The sequence below is a fragment of the Rhinopithecus roxellana genome, chromosome 17 (assembly GCF_007565055.1).
Source record: "Rhinopithecus roxellana isolate Shanxi Qingling chromosome 17, ASM756505v1, whole genome shotgun sequence".
NCBI classification, from domain to species: Eukaryota; Metazoa; Chordata; class Mammalia; order Primates; family Cercopithecidae; genus Rhinopithecus; species Rhinopithecus roxellana.
In genome coordinates this window covers 106,740,245-106,764,408 of record NC_044565.1, presented here as the reverse complement: position 1 = coordinate 106,764,408, position 24,164 = coordinate 106,740,245, and the positions used below count along the sequence as shown (strand labels likewise).

The following is a 24,164-nucleotide window of genomic DNA, read 5'->3' as shown; positions in this document are numbered from 1 at the left end:
CAGATGTGCTGGTTGGAAGTGTCTTCTGTTCTTAATTTCTGCCTTCCTGAATAATCAGAGTAAATGAGTGAAGAAACCTCTCTGTAAAACATCTTGCTACAAAATTACTCATCATAAATGGGTCTTTCCTGGTCAGGGGCAGTGGCTCACGCTTGTAATCCCAGCATTTTGGGAGGACGAGACGAGCGGATCACCTGAGGTCGGGAGTTTGAGACCAGCCTGACCAACATGGAGAAACCCTGTTTCTACTAAAAATACAAAATTAGCCGGGCATGGTGGCGCATGCCTGTAATCCCAGCTACTTGGGAGGCTGAGGCAGGAGAATTGCTTGAACCTGCGAGATGGAGGTTGCGGTGAGCTAAGATTGAGCATTTGCACTCCAGCCTAGGCAACAAGAGTGAAACTCTGTCTCAAAAAAAATAGAAATAAAAATAAAAATAAAAATAAAAATATAGATCTTTCCTGTTAATGCATTTTGTGATAGGAAAAAAGGACATTTGTGAAATCCAAACTAAGAGAAATGTGAAGCACCAACAAATGTGAAGCTGAAAGGGTATTTTCCCGGGGAAACGGAGTTCAATCACTTGAGTACAGGAGTTTGAGACCAGCCTGGGCAACATGGCAAGACCCTGTTTCTGCAAAAAAATTTTTGAAATTATCTGGCTGTGCTAGTGTGCGCCTGTAGTCCCAGCTCCAAGGGAGGCTGAGGTGGGAGGATTGCTTGAGCCCAGAAGTCAAGGCTGCCATGAGTCATGATGGTGCCACTGCACTCCAGCTTGGGTAACAGGGTGAGACCCTGTCTTAAGAAAAAGAAAAAAAGGCCAGGCGCAGTGGCTGAAGCCTGTAATCCCAGCACTTTGGGAGGCCGAGACGGGCGGATCACAAGGTCAGGAGATCGAGACCATCCTGGCTAACACGGTGAAACCCCATCTCTACTAAAAAAAATACAAAAAACTAGCTGGGCGAGGTGGCGGGCGCCTGTAGTCCCAGCTACTCAGGAGGCTGAGGCAGAAGAATGGCGTAAACCCGGGAGGCAGAGCTTGCAGTGAGCCGAGATCCGGTCACTGCACTCCAGCCTGGGCGACAGAGCGAGACTCTGTCTCAAAAAAAAAAAAAAAAAAAAAAAAAAGAAAAGAAAAGAAAAGAGAAACTGTAGTTGAGACAGAAATACTGGTGCTCATTTCTTCAGATACATGTTCTGGTAAGTGGTTAGGAAACAAGGATCTCATTCTATACTTGCCTCTGTGGCCAAAGGGAAGAATGTCCTATTTAATTCAAAGTACCAGAAAGTTCTACCATAAAAGTAAATCACATTTTCAAGTGGAAGCGAGTGCACAGAACCCACCTCTAAGTCTTCACAGCTAGTCTTCTAGAGAAAAGAACACATAGAGGCTGTGGAAATCAGGGAAGGAAGTTGTTCTGATAATGAGACAAAAGCAATAACCAAGATACAGAGTGGCAAAGATGCATTTGTTATTATACAAAGACTGAAGCACATCAGTCATGCCCCACATGGAAGGCAAACCGGGTAAGTTTCCAAGCTTCCTTTTCTGGAAAACAACTTATTGCTGGATATAATTGAAAGTAAAGATTATTTGTTAGCAGCCTTGGATGGTTTTTTTCTCTAATATCATTTAACCAAAAAGAAATTTCTTATTCTCCACATGCGGGTTTACACATTCCTGGGCTGGTTTTAATGATAAACAATGTAGCCAAAATAGTAATCTTCCTCAGGACCCAACAGCTTCAACTGGGCAACAGCCCATGAATAGCCTAGTTCTGGGTATTCAACGCATCTTTTGGAATAACAACGCACAGACCCAGGGAGGGTATTTATAGTCCAGTGTGAGGGGTGGGCAGGACGAGATGAGTCACACTTTATTCTTCGCTGCTCAAGGCTGTTCTGAGCCTTTCCCTCTGACTCAGCACCAGTGGCCTCACAGCTGACAGGGCCTAAATGCAGCAGCAGGAGCTCAGGAAGCGGTCATGCTGCTTAATGAAGGTAGCTTAACCATCATGTTCATTCCTAAGTCACAGGCAAAATGGGAGAAAGAAGGTGACGGAGTGCTGGAGCTCCAGGGTGCTCTCAGGGGAAACAGCAGGCCAGGGATATAAGGAAAATGTCTGGGAAAACAGAGCCTGTCTTTTTCTCTGAGTTCTTCTCTATTGCTCCCCTGGACCGAGCTCTCCTAAGGCCTTTGTCATAATCGCCCATTTTAATAAAAATATCTTATATTTAAAAAGAATATGTAAGGGAAAGAATACTGTATTGGATACTAGGAGACCAGATAGATTCTCGTCTCTTCCATGTCGCAAACCTGTTGAGTTATCAGATATTTCAACCTCTCTGGACTACAGGATTAAAAAAAAAAAAAAAAAAAAAAAAAAGGAGGGATAAAGGAGGGATTCATATAGTGAGAAGACCGATGCTCTCTCCAAGCCAGCTTTCTAGAATTCCCTTCAATGTGCCTTGGGAGTCTCATCTCCTTCCTTGCCAAGTCCTGGTAGGCCTCCACAGTGCTGAGGTAGAGTAGGTCCTCAGGTCCCTTTACCTGAATTGAGTCATGGCTCACCACCACTAGTACCAGCAAACGCCCTGTCTTCTTGCTGCCTTAGCACCTAGGGATTTCCTTTTCCTTCTCCTCACCAGCCAATCACGGTCTACCTATAGCCTCAGTAGGGGTCTCTATGTCTGATGCCTCCATTCACACCTCTGGAGCTCCTCTCCCGCCCTCTTCTGCTGTGGTACATTGGCCTCTCCTGCTCCTGTCCATCCTCACAACTGTCATTTTCCCATCCCTAAATCCATCATCCTTGCCCAAAAGACTCCCACGGCCCAGGGAAGGAGTCAGGAAGAACAGGAAAAACTGCAAGAAAATACACAGAGCATGTTTGGAGGCCTAAAGAAATAAAGTAAAAAAAAGAATTAGAAGAAAAGAGAAAATGAAGACCTCTTTCCACTGCTAAGGTTTTTGTTGTCGGGAATGTGTGTTTTGGGGACACAATAGGAGCTTAAAAAAATGTGTACTAGTGAATAAAATAGCATTCCCTAACCCAAACCCTTAAAGCTGTTTCCCAGAGTGACATTATTACATACTTGCTAGCCCTGAATTTCATGTACCCGTGATGGGGTAAACAGCTTTTCTGTGGGCTGGCCTGGGAACCCCCATCTCATGATGTTTGTTTCTATGGGAAAATGCTGCCTGAGAGGCACACAACGGACTTACCAATGCTCTTTGTAAACTACCTTTCCTTGCTCAAGCATGGTTTATATAACAGGGAAATATAAAAATCCGCTAGGCAAAGGAAGAAATCAAAGAGCAGCCACCTCCAGCTATAAAATAATTCTACATACATATATTATCATATATAGATGTGCAGATATGTACAAATATGTAAGAAATAAGGTGGTAAAAGTAAATTACCTATTTGATCTAACACACACATACACCTCATTCTCACCTTCTTTTACAGCCTGGGGTCAGCATCCCTAGATTATCCCCCAAAATACATGTTTACTGTGAGAAAGGGGTTTCAGTAGGCTGGACATGGTGGTTCATGCCTGTAATCCTAGCACTTTGGGAGGCCGAGGATCACCTGAGACCAGGAGTTCGAGACCAGCCTGGGCAACATAGGGAGACTCCGTTTCTAGAAAAAATAAAATTAGTCGGGCGTGGTGGCACATGCCTGTAGTCCCAGCTACTCAGGAGGCTGAGGCTGGAGGATCACTTGAGCTTAGCAGTTCAAGGCTGCAATGAGCTATAATCGTACCACTACACTCTAGCCTGGGCTATACAATAGGACTTTGTCTCAAACAAAACAAAACAATACAAAACAACGAGAAAGGGATTTCAGTAATGTTGAGAATACCACATACACTACAAAGGAAGTGCAGACCATATGCTAACACCTGACAACCAAGAAAAACAAGTATTTGGAAAAGAACACAGACACCCAGAAGAGCTAAATGTAGACAGTATAGTTCCCCCAAATACTTATTTTTTCCTTAGAAAATAAATGCATGGACGCTCCTGGCTCGAGGCTGGGAAGTTGTGGAGGGGGTGATGTACACCACACACTCTCCTTTAGAGCGGGTCCAGTGGTCCCGAGAAGGGGGAAAGACACAGAGACAGGAATGGGTGAGGTGTGTTGGGGGCCTGAGTGTGGGTGAAGACTCGGAAAGAATTTTGTATGTGGAGCTGAGCTGCTTAGGTCTGAAAGGCTCTGTCATAAGGGACTCTGGGTTCTGAAATAGGACAACGAACTGAGCAATACGAATGCAGGGTCTGTGAGGGTGTCCCATCCACGCCACTGCCCATATGGGCCATACAGATTCCACCTCTAACCTCATAGCTATCAAATACCTGGCACGCATCTGACACTTTAATTCAGTCTTTCATCATGAAACTGAACATGAAGGAGGAGGCCTCAGAAAAGAAGGGCAGGAAGCGGGAGGGGGGGGAATGGCACCTCCCTGCTTTTGTCTAGCACAACTCACCTCATAGAAGAGTCCTTCTGGGAACTGCTGGAAGCACTGAGCGCACACGAAACACTGTTCATGGTACAGCTCCCCGTTACTGTTCACGATCTTCTCAGCGGGTGCAAAGCCGCCCTTGCAGCGCTCACAAGTGGCGCTGGCCAGGGCATTGGCCATGTTGCTGTAATACACAAAGAACAGCAGGTTGCAGACCGTCAGCCTCTTCTTAGATTGAAGACCAAACCACACCAAGAACCAAGCAGCAAATTCTATCTGATCACAAAAACCCTATTTTATCTAAAAAGCTCAATTTCTTGCTTGTTCCTTACATGCTCTGAACTCGGATTCTTCAGCCTCTTTACCCTAGCATCTGAGGTTCTGTAAGGGTGTCCCACTTTGATTCTGTTTCTAACATTTTTGGCATTTTCCTTGCTAAATATACTATGAGTGCGTGCCTACTATGTGTTAGGCACCTGAGACAGAGATGAAAGTTATAAGCTGCTCTCAAGGAACTTGGGTTTACAGCTTAATAAGAAGCTTAATTAAAATATCCAAAAGTCAGCATCTCAAGGCCAATTTCTTTCCCTTCTAAGAACAGAATCTAAAATGCTTGTCAACTAAATGCTGTATCATATAACCTAGACACAAGTTATCCCTTTGATTAAATTCTGTGAAAAGCAACTGCTTAAGTAACCTTAAAACCAGCCAAGATGCCCCAGTCCTGTTACCTAATCGGTAAGACGAACCTGATTACCAGTATTATAAAGTGTATCTTAAAATCACAAAATTTTACATAATAAAGATCATTTTACAGATGGCAAAAGAAGTTCACAGAGATGGAAGGATCAGACCAACATCACAAGGCTAATTAGTTAAAGGAAGGCACAGGGCTAGAAATCCAGGTTCCCTGCTCATAAAATCACACTGTCAATCAAAACAGATTACACCACGAATTTCAAACACTTGAAAGGACATGACAGGGATACCACCACGTTTCATAGGTTAGGAAAGTGATACCAGGCTGTCAAGTAACCACTGTTGTGGCTGGTGATGTGGGAAATCCCCCCATCAGTAACCCCACTACACCTTAAAACACAGAAGGCATTCAATAAATAATCTCAGGCTCTAACCATTGTGCAGTTTGCAAGAAGAAAAGCAACATGGCAGCTGGGTGAGGTGGCTCATGCCTGCAATCCCAGGACTTTGGGAGGCTGAGGCTGATGGATTACTTGAGGTCAAGAGTTCGAGACCAGCGTGACCAACATGGTAAAACTTCGTCTCTAATACAAAATTAGCCAGGTGTGGTGGTGCATGCCTGTAGTCCCAGCTGCGTGGGAGGCTGAGGCAAGAGAATCACTTGAACCTGGGAGGCGGAGGTTGCAGTGAGCTGAGATTTCACCACTGCACTCCAGCCTGGGCAACAAGAACAAAACTCCATTTCAAAAAAGAAAAAAAAAAAAAGAAAAGCAACACGGCTTCGACAGGCATACAACTAGATGAGGATTTCACATGAAGACCTATTTGTAGGGAGAAGGTCCCCCATGTAGGGCAGTAACTGGCCAAGGGGTCCTTCAATTTTTGGCCAGTTTATTTTCACAGGACTACTCACAGCATGAGCTCTACACGTGTGTGTCTAGTCCCCTGGTACAGCTTCTGACCTTCCAGATATTTAATCAATATACTTCATGAAGTTAATACCAACTTTCTCCTGAATTTTCACAACCAACTAGTGAGACAGACAGGTGGACAGTCTCCATCCTACAGACAGAGTAACTAACTGCCTTGCCCCTATTGGTTTCCAAGTTTTGCTGTTTCCTTAGCAAAAGTGGTCCCACTTACTTGCTTCACTCCCCTCCACACCTCTGGAAGACAACTTTCCCTTTGCCTTCCTCCCACAAATGTTTCACAAAACAGTCAGCCTGTTTTGTAGCCTTACCATAAATAACTGCGTGTAGACACACCATGTTCATCACTTCAGACCAGTCAAAGATCAACTTTATTTAACAGGTTTGAATGCAGAATTAAATGTCACAAAAAAAAAAAAAAAAAAAAAAAGGAAGGAAGGGAGAAAGGGAAGCAGCTTCACTGCTCAGTAAACCTGGCCTAAGCCTCATGTTAAAATGAATTTCCATTTTGTCATTTCAAAGTTACTGTGGGCTGGGGAAAAAATCTGTAAAATTCTCATCATCGCTCAGCTTTGCCACAAGCCAGATGACTGTGGCAGTTTCACAAAACTCTGGAGAGGTCTGTGCTTCTCCCTTCTTCCTGACCAAAGTCCACAGGTGTTCCTGGATGGAGGAACATGGTAAGCTCCACACCCGCCTGGTCATTCTCAGCACTGTTCTCATTATTGTTCCAAGGAAAAAGTATTTAAAACCATTTGGAAACCAGAAGATGCTGCTCAAATATATGGCACTGTGGTTAATTCTAAACCCTCTCAAAAGATTCACCAAACCTCAACAATCTTAATGGGACTCTAAAAGAGCCCAAAAAGAATATTCTAGAATGTCCTGGTTCATGATCAACTAAATCAGTGGTTTTCAAAATGTCAGGGTCAGTCACCATCACTCTTTCAGGAGGTGGAAAGGTCCTCTGTTTTCCAACTACATCTCTGTGGGAGGCCACATTTTCTTCATGTATTTCATCTAAAACAATATACCGTAATAGGTTGAATGCAGAAACAAATATGAGAAACTTTTATTAAGACAGATATTAACAAGATTCACAAAAATGTAACATAATGCCATCCTTTCCTCTAAGCCTCTTCCATTTTGGAAAACAGTTATTTTTCATGAAAACATTAATATTAACATTTGCTATTAACATGTAATAAGCTTATTGTTTTTTTAAATGAAATAATAAGTATTTTAAATTGTTCCCACTTTAAATTTCTCATACAGTAAATACTGATAAATGAAAGTTCTTTGGGGACCTTAATAGTTTTTTTAAGAGTGTTAAGAGGCCCTTAGATTAAAATGTTTGATTATCACTGACCAGTTTAAACTCATTATAATATAGATTGTTTCTACTTAAGTTCAAATACTCAAGTAGAATTAGGAAATAGGTAGATACATCATAAAAACAAGCACATAGTTACTTCCCACACACAGGAAAAATACACTAGTTTTAGAAGTAGCATAATATGTATTTTGCAAGAAGTATTCCTTTTTATAACAAGCAGAGGAAAAAAGGAAACAGAACAATCCCCTTGCTGCCCCCTGAACCAGTCAGGCTTCCCTTTCCTCTTCTGCCTTTGACCCTCTGGCACAATGCCTGTTTTTTATTTTTTATTTTTTTTAAATGTTGATTTTACATTTAATACTACAGATGACAGAAATTACTTTAAAAAAGTCATTAGTGACAGTTATAGCTATCGGATTAGTTATAATTAATTAGCTAATTTTTAAGAAACAGATTTTCACTAAAAAGTGTTGATGACAAGAAACACATAAGTGGGGGAGTATCTATCTATCTATCTATAGATATTTATATGTAAAAATCAGGCCAGGCATGAATGATGAAGCTGATCTACTTCCACAAATCAACCTCACACAGCACACTTGATATCTTGCTTTCCATTATTCAAGTATGCAAAACAAATTGTTCAGTCTTAAAATGCAGCAATGTATAAATCCAAAAATCATCTTGAGAGTTCAAGCAGTGAAAATTTTGGTGACTGTATTATTTCAATTCCCCAGTTACTGTCCAACAGAGCTCTCTGTGAGTTGTGAAGATAAGTGACATCTGTACCACAGAGAACGGATTATGGAAGTAGAGAATCGGGTCAGTTAAATTCTCATTAACTCTTACTTGACAAATTGGGGATATGCAGTAATTCTAAGCTCACAACTTTGAATGAGGTCAATAATCTTGAGCTGGTCTGATGGTTACTCTGCATTTTCTTAAAAAATGTGTTTACTAAAACCCATTTAATAATATAAATTAGCCTAGCTTTTTCGAGTTAACATTATGTTCTATATGTGTATTGATTTGCTACTTACACAATATATGTATTTATTCATTCAATTAAGAAACCCAGTTAGCTTACTTCACACAGTAAGCTTTATCTTTACCAACAGTCTGTAATTGGTTTTTTTCACTGTTCCAACCCATCTGCCCCTTATCTTTGGGCTGTTTTCTAATGTAATTCCTGACAGCGACAACGATAAGCCTCCCCTGCGGACGACATGATGAAAATGCAGCTACCAAGTGATCAGGAACCTACTGAAGACGGGGCTGCCCTGCTCTCAGTGAGGGCAGCACCTCCCTCCCATCTGCAGGTCGCTGCATGTCTTACCGACAAGCAGCCTCCTGTCTCCCTAAACGTGCTGCGCTGCGAGTCCCTCGGAGCCCTACCACCCTGGAAAACTCCCACTTAAAGTCCAGTCAATAAAATTGTATGGGCCAGCTCAGGATGGCTCCTGAACAGCCAGCCAAGAACGCCGGACCTGGAAGAGGGCACTCCAGGAGAGGAGACACTCACAATTTCGCATAAAAGTCACAGAACTCCTTGTAGACTTTCACGTCACTGTGCCTGCGCTGCAGTTTGGAAACAGCCCTCTCATCCTCGGTCCCATTGGCCTCGTGGACACTGTTAAGGGCCGCTCGTGGGATTTCTTCGTTCTCTGGGATAACGCAGGGGCGCGCTCGGCCTGAGAAGGCCATCATGGGTGCTTGAGAGCTCTGAGCACAGGGACGAGAGCCGCAGGACACAGAGCCAGGAGAAACAATATCCAGGCCTCCCTGCTTCCCAGCCAGGGTCACTCCCACCGTTCCCACGCACGTCAGCCCGACCCGCCAGGGTCACTGCTGCTGCTTCATGTTAAGAGCTCAGCAGCACAGGACACAGTTACATGGCAGTCAGGATTTACTGAGGCTTTCTGGAAGTTCTAAAAAACATTCCACGAAGTAGTGACACAGTCTGTCAGAGCAGCAGTCCCAGTGGACTATGCTATAAACAGTGCACTAGGAGACAGGGGCTACCTCGTAAGCCTCTAAGAGAAGGAAATATCCACAGGTGCCTTGCATATTTGCCACAAGACTTCATCACCAACACAGTGCTTTTCACTCTGAAGGGCATAGAGGCTTTTGGAGACCTTGTAAAACACCACCTGACAAGCTCTTCCTGAGACTGAGGCTGCTGGCACACTCTGAGGAGCATTTGAACCCCGCCCGGCCCTGGGCTTCCACAACTCTGGCCATGACTGCCAGCTATGCCCGATGGGTCCCTTCCCCAGGAGGCTGTGAGCCCCTAAAACTAAGAGCTATGTTTGACTTCTATCACCTTTGCTGCTGGTACATAGTCGCAGTCCAATCTCAGCTTCAATGAATGGGCACAAGTGGAAACAGACAAGGTGTTTAGTTATAACTCTTCTACTGGACTCCAGCTAACCTCAAAGCTTAGGTGAGCCGACGTTTCTCAATCTCTACCATGACTAAGGAAGCTGTTACGTACTCTGGCATTCTTGCTATAATCAGTCCACACTCCTGTCTCCTGTGATTGAGTTAGCAATGCAAAAAGGAAACAAAATCACTAAGCCAAGGGAAAAGTCGAGCTGGAAACTACGTCAGGCAAACTTGCCTCCCATTTTATTGCTAAATAAGATAGCTACAAAGATAACAACCCACATCCCTCCCTCACCATTTGCCCACAAGAAAATTCCTTACGGACAAAGGACAGACACAACTCAAAGTCATCCCTCTGAAGCTCACCTGAGACAAATGCATATCTGATTGCTTCCTCTACCCTATTGTTCATGTAAAAATGTAGGTTCACTGAGTCAGACACAATTGTGTATTCATCAGAAGGCTGATCAAGGACTCAAAAGAATGCAACTTTTTGTCTCTTACCTACTTCTGACTTGGAAACCCCCCACTTCGAATTGCTCTGCCTTACTGGACCGAACATATATATATGTACATCTTACATATATTGATTAATGTCTCATGTCTCCCTAAAATGTATAAAAGCAAGCTGTACCCCGACCACCCTGGGGCACACGTTGTCAGGACCTCCTGAGACTGTGTCATGGGTGCGTCATTAACTTTGGCAAAACACACATTTTAAATTGACTAAGACTTGTCTCAGATACTTTTTGGTTTACAGCAATGATGACAATCACGATGTAGCACTAGAGACAACTAAAGGGCTCAGAATCCTTCTTACGTCCCTGTCCTCTCAGGGCAGTGTGCCCGCCACCAAAACCAAGAGACTGTGAAATAAAATCTATAGAACAGGCACAAGGCACACTGATGTGCAGTCACGGAACCAGCAGCGGATAAACAAAATGCAGCAGAGACACCAAGTAATGACCATAAAAAATGATATCCAAGAGTCAGTGAGTGCTTCCTATCATGTCCCTTAATCCTCCCCACAGCTTCTGAGATAAGTGTTAGTTACAAATGAAGAAACTGAGGCACAAAGAGACTGAAGAACTACTAAGGAGGTAGTGGAGTCAAGACTTAAACCTAGGCACTCTGAGTCCAGAGCCTATGTTGTTAATCCCTATGTCAGAAAATGGTAAACGTAATTACTGGGAAGCACAATGGTGAGCCAGAAAAGATTAGGCAGCGGGTACCAGACGGGACTGGAAGCAGAAAGTGGGACCAAATCTTTCTACTTTGAACCCTAAAAATCTCAGAGGATGGGTCCAGAACTCAAAGGCTGCGGGCTACAGATTCTGCCCAGGCCCAAGGGAATCACCGTATTTAAATAAGAAAGAAATAACCTCATGGTTTAAAACTTTTCCTTTCAATGTATCTACATTTCCTAATTTTTTAGGTTTCTCTTTTATAATGACCATGTGAAACAGTGAGGAGGCAGGGAGGGAGGGAGGGAGAGAGACAGACAGACAGATGGATGAGGACAGGGGCAGGCTGACTCAGACCGTAAGTTTAATGCATCCGGTGGGGGTGGCATGGTAGGAGGCAGGAAGCCACGTGAGCCTTCTGCTCAGAATTCTCCCTCACAGTCTCCCCAGTTCTCACGTTACGTGACTACAGTACAGGAGTAAAACCAGGAATCTGACATTGCTGCAATGTGTGTGTGCGGGTCTCTGTCATTTCATCACACGGGCGGCTTCCTGTAACAACAGCCTCTATCAACTTACAGGACTATTCCATCACCACAGAGTTCTCTTTCATCTTATCTCTGACCATCACATACCTCCGCACACTCCAACACTCCTAACCTCTGGCAACCACTCCTTTTTCATTTCTATGATTCTGCTATTTAAAGAATGTTACCTAAATGGAATCGTTCACATGACATCTTAAGGCTTTTCATTTAGCACAATGCCCTGAGACCAAGTTGCTCCACATGTCCACAGTTTGCTCTTGTTTACTGCCAAGTAGTATTCCATGATATGGATGCATAATTTGTTTCACTGTTCACCCGCTGAAGGACATTTAAGTACTTTCCTTCCAATTTGTGGCACTGTGAATAAAACTATAGACATTTCTGTATTGAATATATTTTTATTTCTCTGGGATAAATGCCCAACGGTAAAATTGCTGAGTTGTACAGTAAGTGAATGCTTAGTTTTTAAAGAAACTGCCTGTGATATTATGACTTTTAATAATAAATCTATTATTGGTCTTTGCCCCCATTTCCTGGCACAGGGCTCCGAAAACTCTGACTGTCTGAAGTGGTACATGTCTTCTGCAGGCTAATGTGACAGGTGTGGGGCTGGCTGATGGAGAACCAATCATGCAATAAGAAGGCTGAAACTTCTGGCTCCAGCCCCAACCCCTTGGAAACAAGAGGAGCTGGGGATTTCGATAATCACCAGTGGTCAATGATCAAATCCATCATGCCTATGAAATGAAGCCTCCAAAAAAACTCAATAGGATAGAGTTTAGGGGAACTTCTGGGTTGCTGAACATATGGAGGTGCTGGGAGGGTGGCGCTCCCAGAGAGAAGCTCTGCTGCTTCCCCACACCTTGCCCCATGTATCTCTTCCATCTGGCTGTTCTTAAGTTATGCTAGGTAAGGATTGCTAGGGGGAAGCAGATAGAGATCTTCCTTTTATCTGGTTTCCTCTACCTACATCTGTGACTATTTTAATGAGGGTGGTTGGCACACAGTAACCCTAAACAGAACTCTTCAATAGAGGTCACCTTAATATGACCTGGTTTTATGATTAAAGGTACCATATACTATGAAGATATTTTTAAACTGCTTAATCAATCAATGTAACATTTTATGTGAATGTAAAACAGGTTTGTGGCTCTGTTCCTTTGTTTACAATTTTGCTAGATCTCATTCTCTCTTCTTGGCCTTTTTTTCACTTAGGAATATCCTAATGGGAGTCGGGAGGGAGAAGAGAGGCTGAAGTTCTGAAGGAAGAAAAGATGCAGCAAGAAAGCTTGATTGTCTTCTATCACACTGTATAGATCACATTCCCATTAGCTTCTCCCTAGGAACTTACCACCCAACCAGTTGATTCTCAGCATAAATAACACAAGGCAAAGAAATTCTCTGCACATTACCCAAGCTACTTACACTGAAACAACGAAGGAGCTAATGTGCGGGGTAAAGCCAAGCAGGAGGTTCAGACATGTCCTCCACTGCAATGGTGGGAGTAAACAAGCCCCGGGGTTTCAGGAGCTGGTGACAGCACTGATGGGCTGCCCTTCCTTTAGCAGCCCATTTTGGCATTCTAGTAAAGTCTATTTCTTCTTGAAAAACAGTTGCTAGCATTATTCCACTGTTGGCTTTACATCATTCCTGGACATATGGAACTTTTACTATGTGCCCATGATGCAACAGGCCCAACGTGGTACCTAAGAAGTATCCAGCCCACCATCAGTAGAAGATACTACAATCTGCTGAATGAATGAATGAATGAATAAATAAAAGTCATAGCCTCTGCTTCTATGAATACACAGTGTATAGTTTGGTGCCCAGTGCTGAGTGAACAAGGTTGTTTTTATGTCCCCACTACCCTGAATAAGGATCTGTAACAGTGTGGCCATGGAAAGTTTAGGTGGTGGTCGGGTGCGGTGGCTCACGCCTGTAATCCCTGCACTTTGGGAGGCCGAGGCGGGTGGATCACCTGAGGTCAGCAGTTTGAGACTTGGCCAGGAGCCTGGCCAACATGATGAAACCCCATCTCTACTAAAAATACAAAAAATTAGCTGGGCATGCTGGTGGGCACCTGTAATCCCAGCTACTCAGGAGGCTGAGGCAGGAGAATCACTTGAACCCAGGAGGCAAAGGCTGCAGTGAGCCAAGATCGTGCCACTGCACTCAGACCTGGGCAACGAGAGCAAAACTCCGTTTCAAAAGGAAAAAAAAAAAAAAGAGAAAGTTTAGGCAGTTCACAATTCTCCCAAAAAGACTACCTGTAGTCACTTCTCTTACTTAGCTACAAGAGAGTAAAGCTAAAAGAAATATATTATTTTTCCAAGAGGACAAGGGTGTGGTTTAATTCTGAATAAACACCATAGCTCAACTTTTATATTCAGGCATTCTGATACTGTTAAATCATTCTCAGGAATGAATAATGTCACTCTAAGAACTGCAAACAAATTTGATTCGAACTACTATTGCCACGGCAGTGGCATAAGAATAGCCATTGAAGTAGGGTGGGGGGATGTTGTTTGAAAATACCAAAAAAGTCAGATGCGTCTGAATAGCAGGTCTGCTAGGCGGCTTTTGGTGAAGAATTAGGATTGTGCAAGGTCCTCAATACCCTAAGGGTGTTTTTCTTTTTTAAATGTTGGAAGTATTTATTTATTTTACTGTTGAAAGTATTTGTTTATTTTATTATACTTTAAGCTCTGAGATAGGTACATGTAAAGAATGTACAGGTTTGTTACACTGGTATACATGTGCCGTGGTGGTTTGCTGCACCCATCAACCTGCCATCTACATTAGGTATTTCTCCTAATGCTTTCCCTCCCCTAGCCCCCACCCACTGACAGGCCCCAGTGTGTGATGTTCCCCTCCCTGTGTCCATGTGTTCTCATTGATCAACTCCCACTTATGAGTGAGAACATGTGGTGTTTGGTTTTCTGTTCTGGTGATAGTTTGCTGAAAATGATGGTTTCCAGCTTCATCCATGTCCCTGCAAAGGGCATGAACTCCTCCTTTTTTATGGCTGCATAATATTCTATAGTGTATATGTGCTACATTTTCTTTATCCAGTCTATCACTGATGGGCATTTGGGTTGGTTCCAAGTCTTTGCTACTGTGAACAGTGTTGCAATAAACATACACGTGCATGTGTCTTTATAGAAAGATTTATAATACTTTGGGATTTATATAATTTATAATATATAGATTCTGGATACATTATAATACTTTGAAGAAACTCAATGGTAGCTTGATGGGGACAGCATTGAATCTATAAATTACTTTGGGCAGTATGGCCGTTTTCATGATATTGATTCTTCCTGTCCATAAGCATGGAATATTTTTCCACTTGTTTGTGTCCTCTCTTATTTCCTTGAGCACTGGTTTGTACTTCTCCTTGAAGAGGCCCTTCACATTCTTTGTAAGTTGTGTTCCTAGGTGTTTTATTCTCTTAGTAACAACTGTGAATGGGAGTTTACTCGTGATTTGGCTCTCTGTTTGTCTGTTATTGGTACATACGAATGCTTGTGATTTTTGTACAATTATTTTGTATCTGGAGACTTTGCTGAAGTTGCTTATCAGCTTAAGGAGTTTCTGGGCTGACACCATGGGGTTTTCTAAATATACAATCATGTCATCTGCAAACAGAGACAATTTGACTTGCTCTTTTCCTAACTGAATACCCTTTATTTCTTTCTCTTGCCTGACTGCCCTGGCCAGAACTTCTAATACTATGTTGAATAGGAGTGGTGAGAGAGGGCATCCTTGTCTTGTGCAGGTTTTTAAAGGGAATGCTTCCACTTTTTGCCCATTCAGTATGCTATTGGCTGTGGGTTTGTCATAAATAGCTCTTATTATTTTGAGATACATTCCATCAATGCCTACTTTACATTCCATCAATGCCTAGTTTATTGAGTTTTTAGCATGAAGCACTGTTGAATTTTGTCAAAGGCCTTTTGTGCATCTATTGAGATAATCATGTGGTATTTGTCATTGGTTCTGTTTATGTGTGGATTACGTTTATTGATTTGCGTATGTTGAATGAGCCTTGTATCCCAGGGATGAAGCTGACTTTACCAAGGTGGATAAGCTTTTTGATATCTGCTGGATTCAGTTTGCTAGTATTTTATTGAGGATTTTCACATTGATGTTCATCAGGGACACTGGTCTGAAATTTTTTTGTTGTTGTTGTGTCTCTGCCAGGTTTTGGTATCAGGATGATGCTGGCCTCATAAAATGAGTTAGGGAGGAGTCCCTCTTTTTCTATTGTTTGGAATAGTTTCAGAAGGAATGGTACCAGCTCCTCTTTGTACCTCTGGTAGAATTCAGCTGTGGATCTGTCTGGTTCTGGACTTTTTTTGGTTGGTAGGCTATTAATTGCTGCCTCAATTTCAGAACTTGTTATTGGTCTATTCAGGGATTTGACTTCTTCTTGGTTTAGTCTTGGGAGGGTGTACGTGTCCAGCAATTTATCCATTTCTTCTAGATCTTCTGGTTTATTTGTATAGAGATGTTTATAGTATTCCCTGATGGCTCTGATGGTAGTTTGTATTTCTGTGGAATCAGTGGTGATATCCTCTTTATCATTTTTTATTGCATTTATTTGATTCTTCTCTTTTCTTCTTTATTAGGCTCACTAGTGGTCTATCTATTTTGTTGATCTTTTCAAAAAACCAGCTCCTGGATTCACTGATTTTTTAAAGGGTTTTTCGTGTCTCTATCTCCTTCAGTTCTGCTCTTAGTTATTTCTTGTCTTCTGCTAGCTTTTGAATGTGTTTGCTCTTGCCTCTCTAGTTCTTTTAATTGTGATGTTAAGGTGTCGATTTTAGATCTTTCCTGCTTTCTCTTGTGAGCACGTAGTGCTATAAATTTCCCTCTATACACTGCTTTAAATGTGTTCCAGAGATTCTGGTACATTGTGTCTTTGCTTTCACTGGCTTCAAATAACATCTTTATTTCCACCTTCATTTTGTTACCTACCCAGTAGTCATTCAGGAGCAGGTTGTTCCGTTTCAATGCAGTTGTGTGGTTCTGAGTGAGTTTCTTAGTACTGAGTTCTACTTTCATTGCACTATGGTCTGAGAGACTGTTATGATTTCCGTTCTTTCGCATTTGCTCAGGAGTGTTTTACTTCCAATTATGTGGTCGATTTTAGAATAAGTGCTATGTGGTGCTGAGGAGAATGTATATTATGTTCTACTTCCAATTATGTGGTCAATTTTAGAATAAGTGCTATGTGGTGCTGAGGAGAACGTTATGGTGGAGAGTTCTGTAGATGTCCATTAGGTCTGCTTGCTCCACAGTTGAGTTCAAGTCCTGGTTAATTTTCTGTCTCATTGATCTAATATTGACAGTGAGGTGTCAAAGTCTCCCATTATTATTGTGTGGGAGTCTAAGTCTCTTTGCAGATCTCTAAGAACTTGCGTTATGAATCTGGGTAGTCCTGTATTGGGTGCATATATATTTAGAATAGTTAGCCCTTCTCATTGCATTGATCTCTCTACCATTATGTAATGCCCTTCTTTGTCTCTTTTGATCTTTGTGGTTTAAAGTCTGGTTTATCAGAGACTAGGATTGCAGCCCCTAGTTTTTTCTGCTATTTGCTTGGTAAATATTCCTCCACCCCTTTATTTTGAGCCTATGTGTGTCTTTTCATGTGAGATGGGTCTCCTGAATACAGCACACTGATGGGTCTTGACTCTTCATCCAATTTGCCATTCTGTGTCTTTTAATTGGGGCATTTAGCCCATTTACATTTAAGGTTAATATTGTTGTGTGTGAATTTGATACTATCATTATGATGCTAGCTGGTTATTTTGCCGTTAATTGATGCAGTGTCTTCATAGTGTTGATGGTCTTTACAATTTGGTATGCTTTTGCAGTGGCTGGTACTGGTTGTTCCTTTACATGTTTAGTGCTTCCTTCAGGAGCTCTTGTAAGGCAGGCCTGGTGGTAACAAACTCTCTCAGTGTTTCCTTGTCTGTAAAGGATTTTACTTCTCCTTTGCTTATGAAGCTTTGTTTGGCTGGATATGAAATTCTGGATTGAAAATTCTTTTCTTTAAGAATGCTGAATATTGGCCCCCATTCTCTTCTGGCTTGTAGGGTTTCTGCCGAGATCCACATTAGTCTGATGGGCTTCCCTTTATGGGTAACCCGACCTTTCTCTCTGGCTGCCCTTAACATTTTTTCCTTCATTTCAACCTTGGTGATCTGATGATTATGGGTCTTGGGGCGCTGCTCTTCTCGAGGAGTATCTTTCAGGTGTTCTATTTACTTAATTTGCATGCTGGCCTGCCTTGCTAGGTTGGGGATGTTCTCCAAGATAATATCCTGAAGAGTGTTTTCCAACTTGGTTCCATTCTCCCCGTCACTTTCAGGTACACCAATCAGACGTAGATTTGGTCTTTTCACACAGTCCCATATTTCTTGGAGGCTTTGTTTGTTTCTTTTCACTTTTTTCCCTATGATCTTGTCTTCAGGCTTTATTTCATTGAGTTGATCTTCAATCTCTGATATCCTTTCTTCCGCTTGATCGATTCGGCTATTGATACTTGTGTATGCTTCATGAAGTTCTTGTGCTGTATTTTTCAGCTCCATCAGATCATTTATGTTCTTCTCTAAACTGGTTATTCTAGTTAGCAATTCATCTAACCTTTTTTCAGTGTTCTTAGCGTCCTTGCATTGGGTTAGCACATGTTCTTTTAGCTTGGAGGAGTTTGTTATTACCCACCTTCCGAAGCCTACTTCTGTCATTCGTCAAACTCATTCTCCTTCCAGTTTTGTTCCCTTACTGGTAAGGAGTTGTGATCCTTTGGAGAAGAGATGTTCTGGTTTTTGGAATTTTCAGCCTTTTTGTGCTGGTTTTTCCCCATCTTTGTGGATTTATGTACCTTTGGTCTTTGAAGTTGGTGACTTTCAGATGGGGTCTCTGAGTGGATGTCATTTTTGTTGATGTTGATGCTATCCCTTTCTGTTTGTTAGTTTTCCTTCTAACAGCCAGACCCCTCTGCTGCAGGTCTGCTGGAGTTTGCTGGAGGTCCGCTCCAGACCCTGTTTGCCTGGGTATCACTGGTGGAGGCTGCAGAACACCAAAGATTGCTGTCTGTTCCTTCCTCTGGATGCTTCATTCCAGAGGGGCACCCACCAGATGCCAGCCAGAGCTCTCCTGCGTGAGGTATCTGTCGGCCCCTACTAGGAGGTGTCTCCCAGTTAGGATACATGGGGATCAGGGACCCACTTGAGGAGGCAGGCTGTCCCTTATCAGAGCTCCAATGCTGTGCTGGGAGATCTGCTGTTCTCTTCAGAGCTGCCAGGTAGGGACAGTTGAAGCTGTACCCACAACCACCCCTTCCCCCAGGTGCTCTGTCCCAGGGAGGTGGGGGTTTTATCTATAAGTCCTTGACTGGGGCTGCTGCCTTTTTTTCAGAGATGCCCTGCCCAGAGAGGAGGGAATCTCTGCCGGTAGCGGCCTTGCTGAGCTGCGGTGGGCTCTGCCGAGTTTGAACTTCCCAGCGGTTTTGTTTACATTGTGAGGGTAAAACCACCTACTCAAGCCTCAGCAATGGTGGGCGCCCCTCCCCCTACAGAGCATCCCAGGTTGAGCTCAGTCTGCTGTGCTGGCACAAGAATTTCAAGCCAGTGGATCTCAGCTTGCTCAGCTCTGTTGGGGTGGGACCCACCAGGCCAGATCTCTTAGCTCCCTGGCTTCAGCCCACTTTCCAGGGCTGTGAACGATTCTGTCTCATTGGCATTCCAGGCGCCGCTGGGGTATGAAAAAAAAAAAACTCAAATGCCACCACTGGGATATGAAAAAAAAAAAACTGCGGTTAGTTCAGTGTTTGCCCTAAAGGCTGCCCAGTTCTGTGCTGGAAACCCAGGGCCCTGGTGGTGTAGGCATAGGAGGGAATCTCCTGGTCTGTGGGTTGCGAAAATCATGGGAAAAGTGCAGTATCTGGGCCAGGGTGCACGGTACAGTCCCTAACGGCTTCCCTTGGCTAGGAGAGGGAATTCCCCGACCCCTTGCGCTTCCCGGGTGAGGCAACGCCCCACCCTGCTTCGGCTCACCCTCCTTGGGCTGCACCCACTGTCCAACCAGTCCCAATGAGATGAACCGGGTACCTTAGCTGGAAATGCAGAAATCACCTGGCTTCTGTGCCAATCTCGCTGGGAGCTGCAGAACGGAGCTGTTCCTATTTGCCATCTTGCCAGCAAATCCAGGGCGTTTCTTAAGAGGTTCTATAATCAACCCTCATGGCTAAGTTGGGTCTTTGGGAGATCCCACAGGACAGGTCTGAACCCCAAATGTTCCTTAAATCTACTCACAGCAGAGCGATTTCTACTTTATGAAAACAGTTGATGAATTTTGTCATTTTCTGATCATCTACTGCGTGTTTCACTTACGGAATGACTGACCTACTGTGGCAAATCTGGGACCCTGGCTGCATGGGTCCAATAGCTTGGTTAAGGGCCCCCACTCACTGCACAGTGATGCAAAGTTGGCACACAGTAGTGTCCTGTAAAGAAGGCTGTAGAGCTTCAGATTCCAACTGTCTGCTAACTTTATGATTTTAGTCAAAACTAACTCCACCTCTGACATAAGGCATGGCCAAAACCAAATAAGCTACTTAGAGATATCATACAAAAAATTACAGCTATTTCCAGCAGCTTAAATAATTAAAGCCTGGATAAACTCATGAAAATAGCAGCCAACATTTTTAAAAAAGCAGCTTTTAAAAAACCACTAGCAGCTTAAAATTACTCCTCTTAAGAAGTAATGATGGAATTATGTACATCATTACCAAGTATTTCATCTGTAGGACTTAAAAGCCAAACTGGACATTTTAACCAATTGCCTCTAAAATACAGGACTCCAATACAGAAAAACAGGAGTGTTTAGTAAATGCTTCACTCTATTCCACAAAGAGATTTGCATAACTGATGACTAAACGGAGCACTTGGCAATAACAACTACTAGATGAAGCTTCTCCAACTGCATTCAAAGGCTTCCAGGTCATAATGGGGCATCTGAATTGCTGGGGTGGCCTGGTTAAATTACCATAGGCCAAAATGAACTGTTTCCACTATCATCCTCTATCCTGCTCAAATGGAAAAATATTATCTAATTTTCCCCAGACTACGAAAAACAAGGCAATCATGACACTTAAGTAAAGATAATGAAACTGGGAAGTTCCTTCCCATTTCGTAGCTTCCAGAACAAATGCACTGTTTTCTTTCAACAGTGAGAAAACAGACAAAGTTTGGCCACAAAAAGATTTGGATTTGTGATTCACATGCCATTTGGCTTTGTCAGTTTTTTCCCCCTAATTCTTGACTGAACAGGCAAAAAGAAATTATTCATTACCACAGAAGCAGGAGAGTGATAAATAATGTACATTTCCTCAAGCTAGCTTAAAATAAAGAAAATCACACATGTTTTATGTGTTTGTATTAGCATTGCTTATTGGGATTATTATCAAAGGCAGAGCTACTGTGGCTTTGTTACGTATGTTAAAAATAACTGAAGAGTCACTAAAAGATTATCATCTAACAAAGATGAAATGAACAAAACAAATTCTCTCCCTATGCACCATCAACCCCATCCCAGGGGCCCAAACCATCCCAAACACTGGAATCAAAGTCCAGAAATTACAATGAGGTTGTAATTGTGAGAAGGCTATTTGCATCTGATTGTTTGCAAGAAACTCCCTCTGAAATGAAACTTAATCTAAGAGTTAGAGACTCTCTTTGGTGTTGCAGATAGGTTTCTAGCATCCCAAACTTTACGATATCTTAACTGTATTTATTTCCCTTAAAAGGAAAATGAGTGAAATGCGAAATGCCATTCGATTATCAGGTTGAAACATTTCTCAAAGGAAACTAGCAGGCACCCATTTAAGTCTTAAAATCACCGAAAACAGTGTTTCAGATGGAATATCATCAGCCCCAAAAAAAGAAAGAATTAGATCCTGTCAGTTGTGGTATCATGATGAGCCTGGGGTACATTATGTTAAGTGAAATAAGTCAGGCACAGAACGACAAATGCCAGATGTTCTCATTCGTATGTGAAAGCAAAAATAAAATTGAACTCATAGAAGTAGAGCATAGAGTTGGTTATTAGAGTGTGGGAAGGGTGGCTGGGAGGGGAGACAGGGAGAGGTTGGTTAAGGGACTCAACATTACAGCCAAATAACAGGAATAGTTCTCAGCACTGTAGAGTGACTAATGTTAACAATAATTTATTGCACATGTTCAAAAAGCTAGAAGAGGAATGTGAAAGTTCTAAACCCAAGGAAATGATAAATGTTTGAAGTGATGGATATGCTGGTTACCCCGATTGATCCTTACACATTACATGCATGCATCAAAATAACACATGCACCCCATAAATATGTACAGTTATTATGTATCAATAAAAAATTCCTCCTCTAGTATCTGAGGGAAAAGTATCCTAGTTTTATGCCCAAAGCCCACAAAAGAGAGGCAAAAGAGAGTGGCCACTCAGAAGCCCCAGGCAGAGGTGTGTCGAGGGACAGCCCAGAGAAGGCAGGAATGGCCCCACATTCAACCTCAATGCCCACGGGGTTCTGCAACACAAGGCAGGTCTGAAAGTGCTATGTGGCCTCAGAGACACTGCCCACAACAGGCAGAAAGTACTGCAAATAAATAGTTCAGTTACTCAATCCTAACCAGTTTTTAAAGTCTTGACGGCCTACGTGGTGGCCTATTGCTTAAGAAGTCCTCTCCCTGGATGATTTCTAGAAAAGTTTCTAACATGAACCAACCAACAAATACCTGCCCATAAAGGACTTTGTAAAGAACATAGAGCCTGGGGAAGGGAGAGGAGAAAGACTGAAATCAAGCTCCTCCCAGCACTCTCTCCTTTTCCGTGATATTCCCTGAGTGCCTCAGACACTCTTGTGACGCTCTTGCTCCCTGCAACGAGCCATCCTGTCCCTACGATAATGGAGACACTCCCATCACACAGGAAACCCATCGTGGAAAGACACGAGACTGGATGGGAAAACAGAATGGGCAGCAAAAAAAAAAAAAAAAAAAAAAAATCATTAAAAGCAGAACATTAACAAATGACTGTACAATGGCAAGCCTCAGTTTCCGTAAGCCTGTGCGCTTGGATGTGTAAGTGCTTTGGGATGGGATCACTGGATTGTACTGTTTTGGTTTGGTAAGCTGAATTTGTCAACTTTTATCAGCCCAACAGCAATATAGCTTATTACAGAAAATGTATGAAAGACAGAGAAGAATCACTCATATTCCTGCCAACTAGAAACAAGCTTTAACATTTTGAGCTCTATTCTTTTTAAAACACATGTACACGGCTGGGCACGCCTGTAATCCCAGCACTTTGGGAGGCCGAAGTGGGTGGATCACAACGTCAGGAGTTCAAGATCAGCCTGACCAACATGGTGAAACTCTGTCTCTACTAAAAATACAAAAATTAGCCAGGCGTGATGGCAGACACCTGTAATCCCAGTTACTCAGGAGGCTGAGGCAGGAGAATCACTTGAACCCGGGAGGTGGAGGTTGCAATGAGCCGAGATGGCTCAACTGCACTCCAGCCTGGGCAACAGAGCGAGACTTCATCTCAAAACAAAACAAAAACATTCACACATATATGATATATGATCTTAAATAAATACAGGGTTGTTGCAAGGTGACTTTAGAATTATCTTTAAAAGTGATGATCAACATTTCTAGCACTGGGTGAAACATATAAAGGACACATAATTTTCTAGATGAATGTCACTGTCCCCTTTTTCTCCTGAACTTTCTGCTTATCAGAAACCTGCCCAGTCCTCAAGTACCTGCTCAAGATCTTCTCCAGGAAGCTTTCTTGACATTCCAGGCCTTATCAATCTTCTGTTCAGCAGCCACAGCAGCCACTGTGTGTCCCATGCAGTGAGTGGGTAAGATTTTCATTGGATATAATGTTGTGTTTTGTATTGCAAAGGTGCTCCTCATCTCCTCAAGAACACCAGGAGGCCCTTAAGTAGACATTTCTTTTTTTTTGTTTTGAGACGGAGTCTCGCACTGTCGCCCAGGCTGGAGTGCAGTGGCGCGATCTCGGCTCACTGCAAACTCTGCCTCCCGGGTTCATGCCATTCTCCTGCCTCAGTCTCCCGAGTAGCTGGAACTACAGGCGCCCGCCACGACGTCTGTCTAATTTTTGTATTTTTAGTAGAGACGGGATTTCACTGTGTTAGCCAGGACGGTCTCCATCTCCTGACCTCGTGATCTGCCCACCTCGGCCTCCCAAAGTGCTGGGATTACAGGCATTAGCCACCGTGCCCAGCCTGTGCTTTGTTTTTTTTGGAGAGAGAGTCTCACTCTGTCGCCAGGTTGGAGTGCAGTGGTGGAATTTTGACTCACTGCAACCTCTAACTCCTGGGTTCAAGTGATTCTTGTGCCTCAGCTTCCCGAGTAGCTGGAATTATAGGCATATGCAACCACACCAAGCTAATTTTTTATTTTTAGTAGTAGAGATGGGGTTTCACCATGTTGGCCACGCTGGTCTCGAACTCCTGACCTCAGGTGATCCGCCCACTCCAGCTTCCCAAAGTGCTGGGATTACAGGCATGAGCCACCACGC

At 43.0% G+C, this 24,164-nt stretch overlaps 1 protein-coding gene across 16 annotated transcripts in view; it reads right to left on the bottom strand.

The window, feature by feature from the left end:
• LIMS1 (LIM zinc finger domain containing 1) overlaps window positions 1–24,164 on the bottom strand; it is a 151,321-nt gene that overhangs the window by 20,860 nt on the left and 106,297 nt on the right. For 11 of the 16 annotated variants that reach the window (XM_030921144.1, XM_030921143.1, XM_010368734.2 and 8 more), the window contains one exon: window positions 4,499–4,658. In XM_030921144.1, the coding sequence (XP_030777004.1) occupies window positions 4,499–4,658 (160 nt within the window). Of the gene's footprint in view, window positions 1–1,453; window positions 2,027–4,498; window positions 4,659–6,413; window positions 6,452–8,960; window positions 9,401–24,164 lie in introns of those variants that run through there. The other 5 variants (XM_030921141.1, XM_010368746.2, XM_010368741.2 and 2 more) reach the window with 4 other exon arrangements.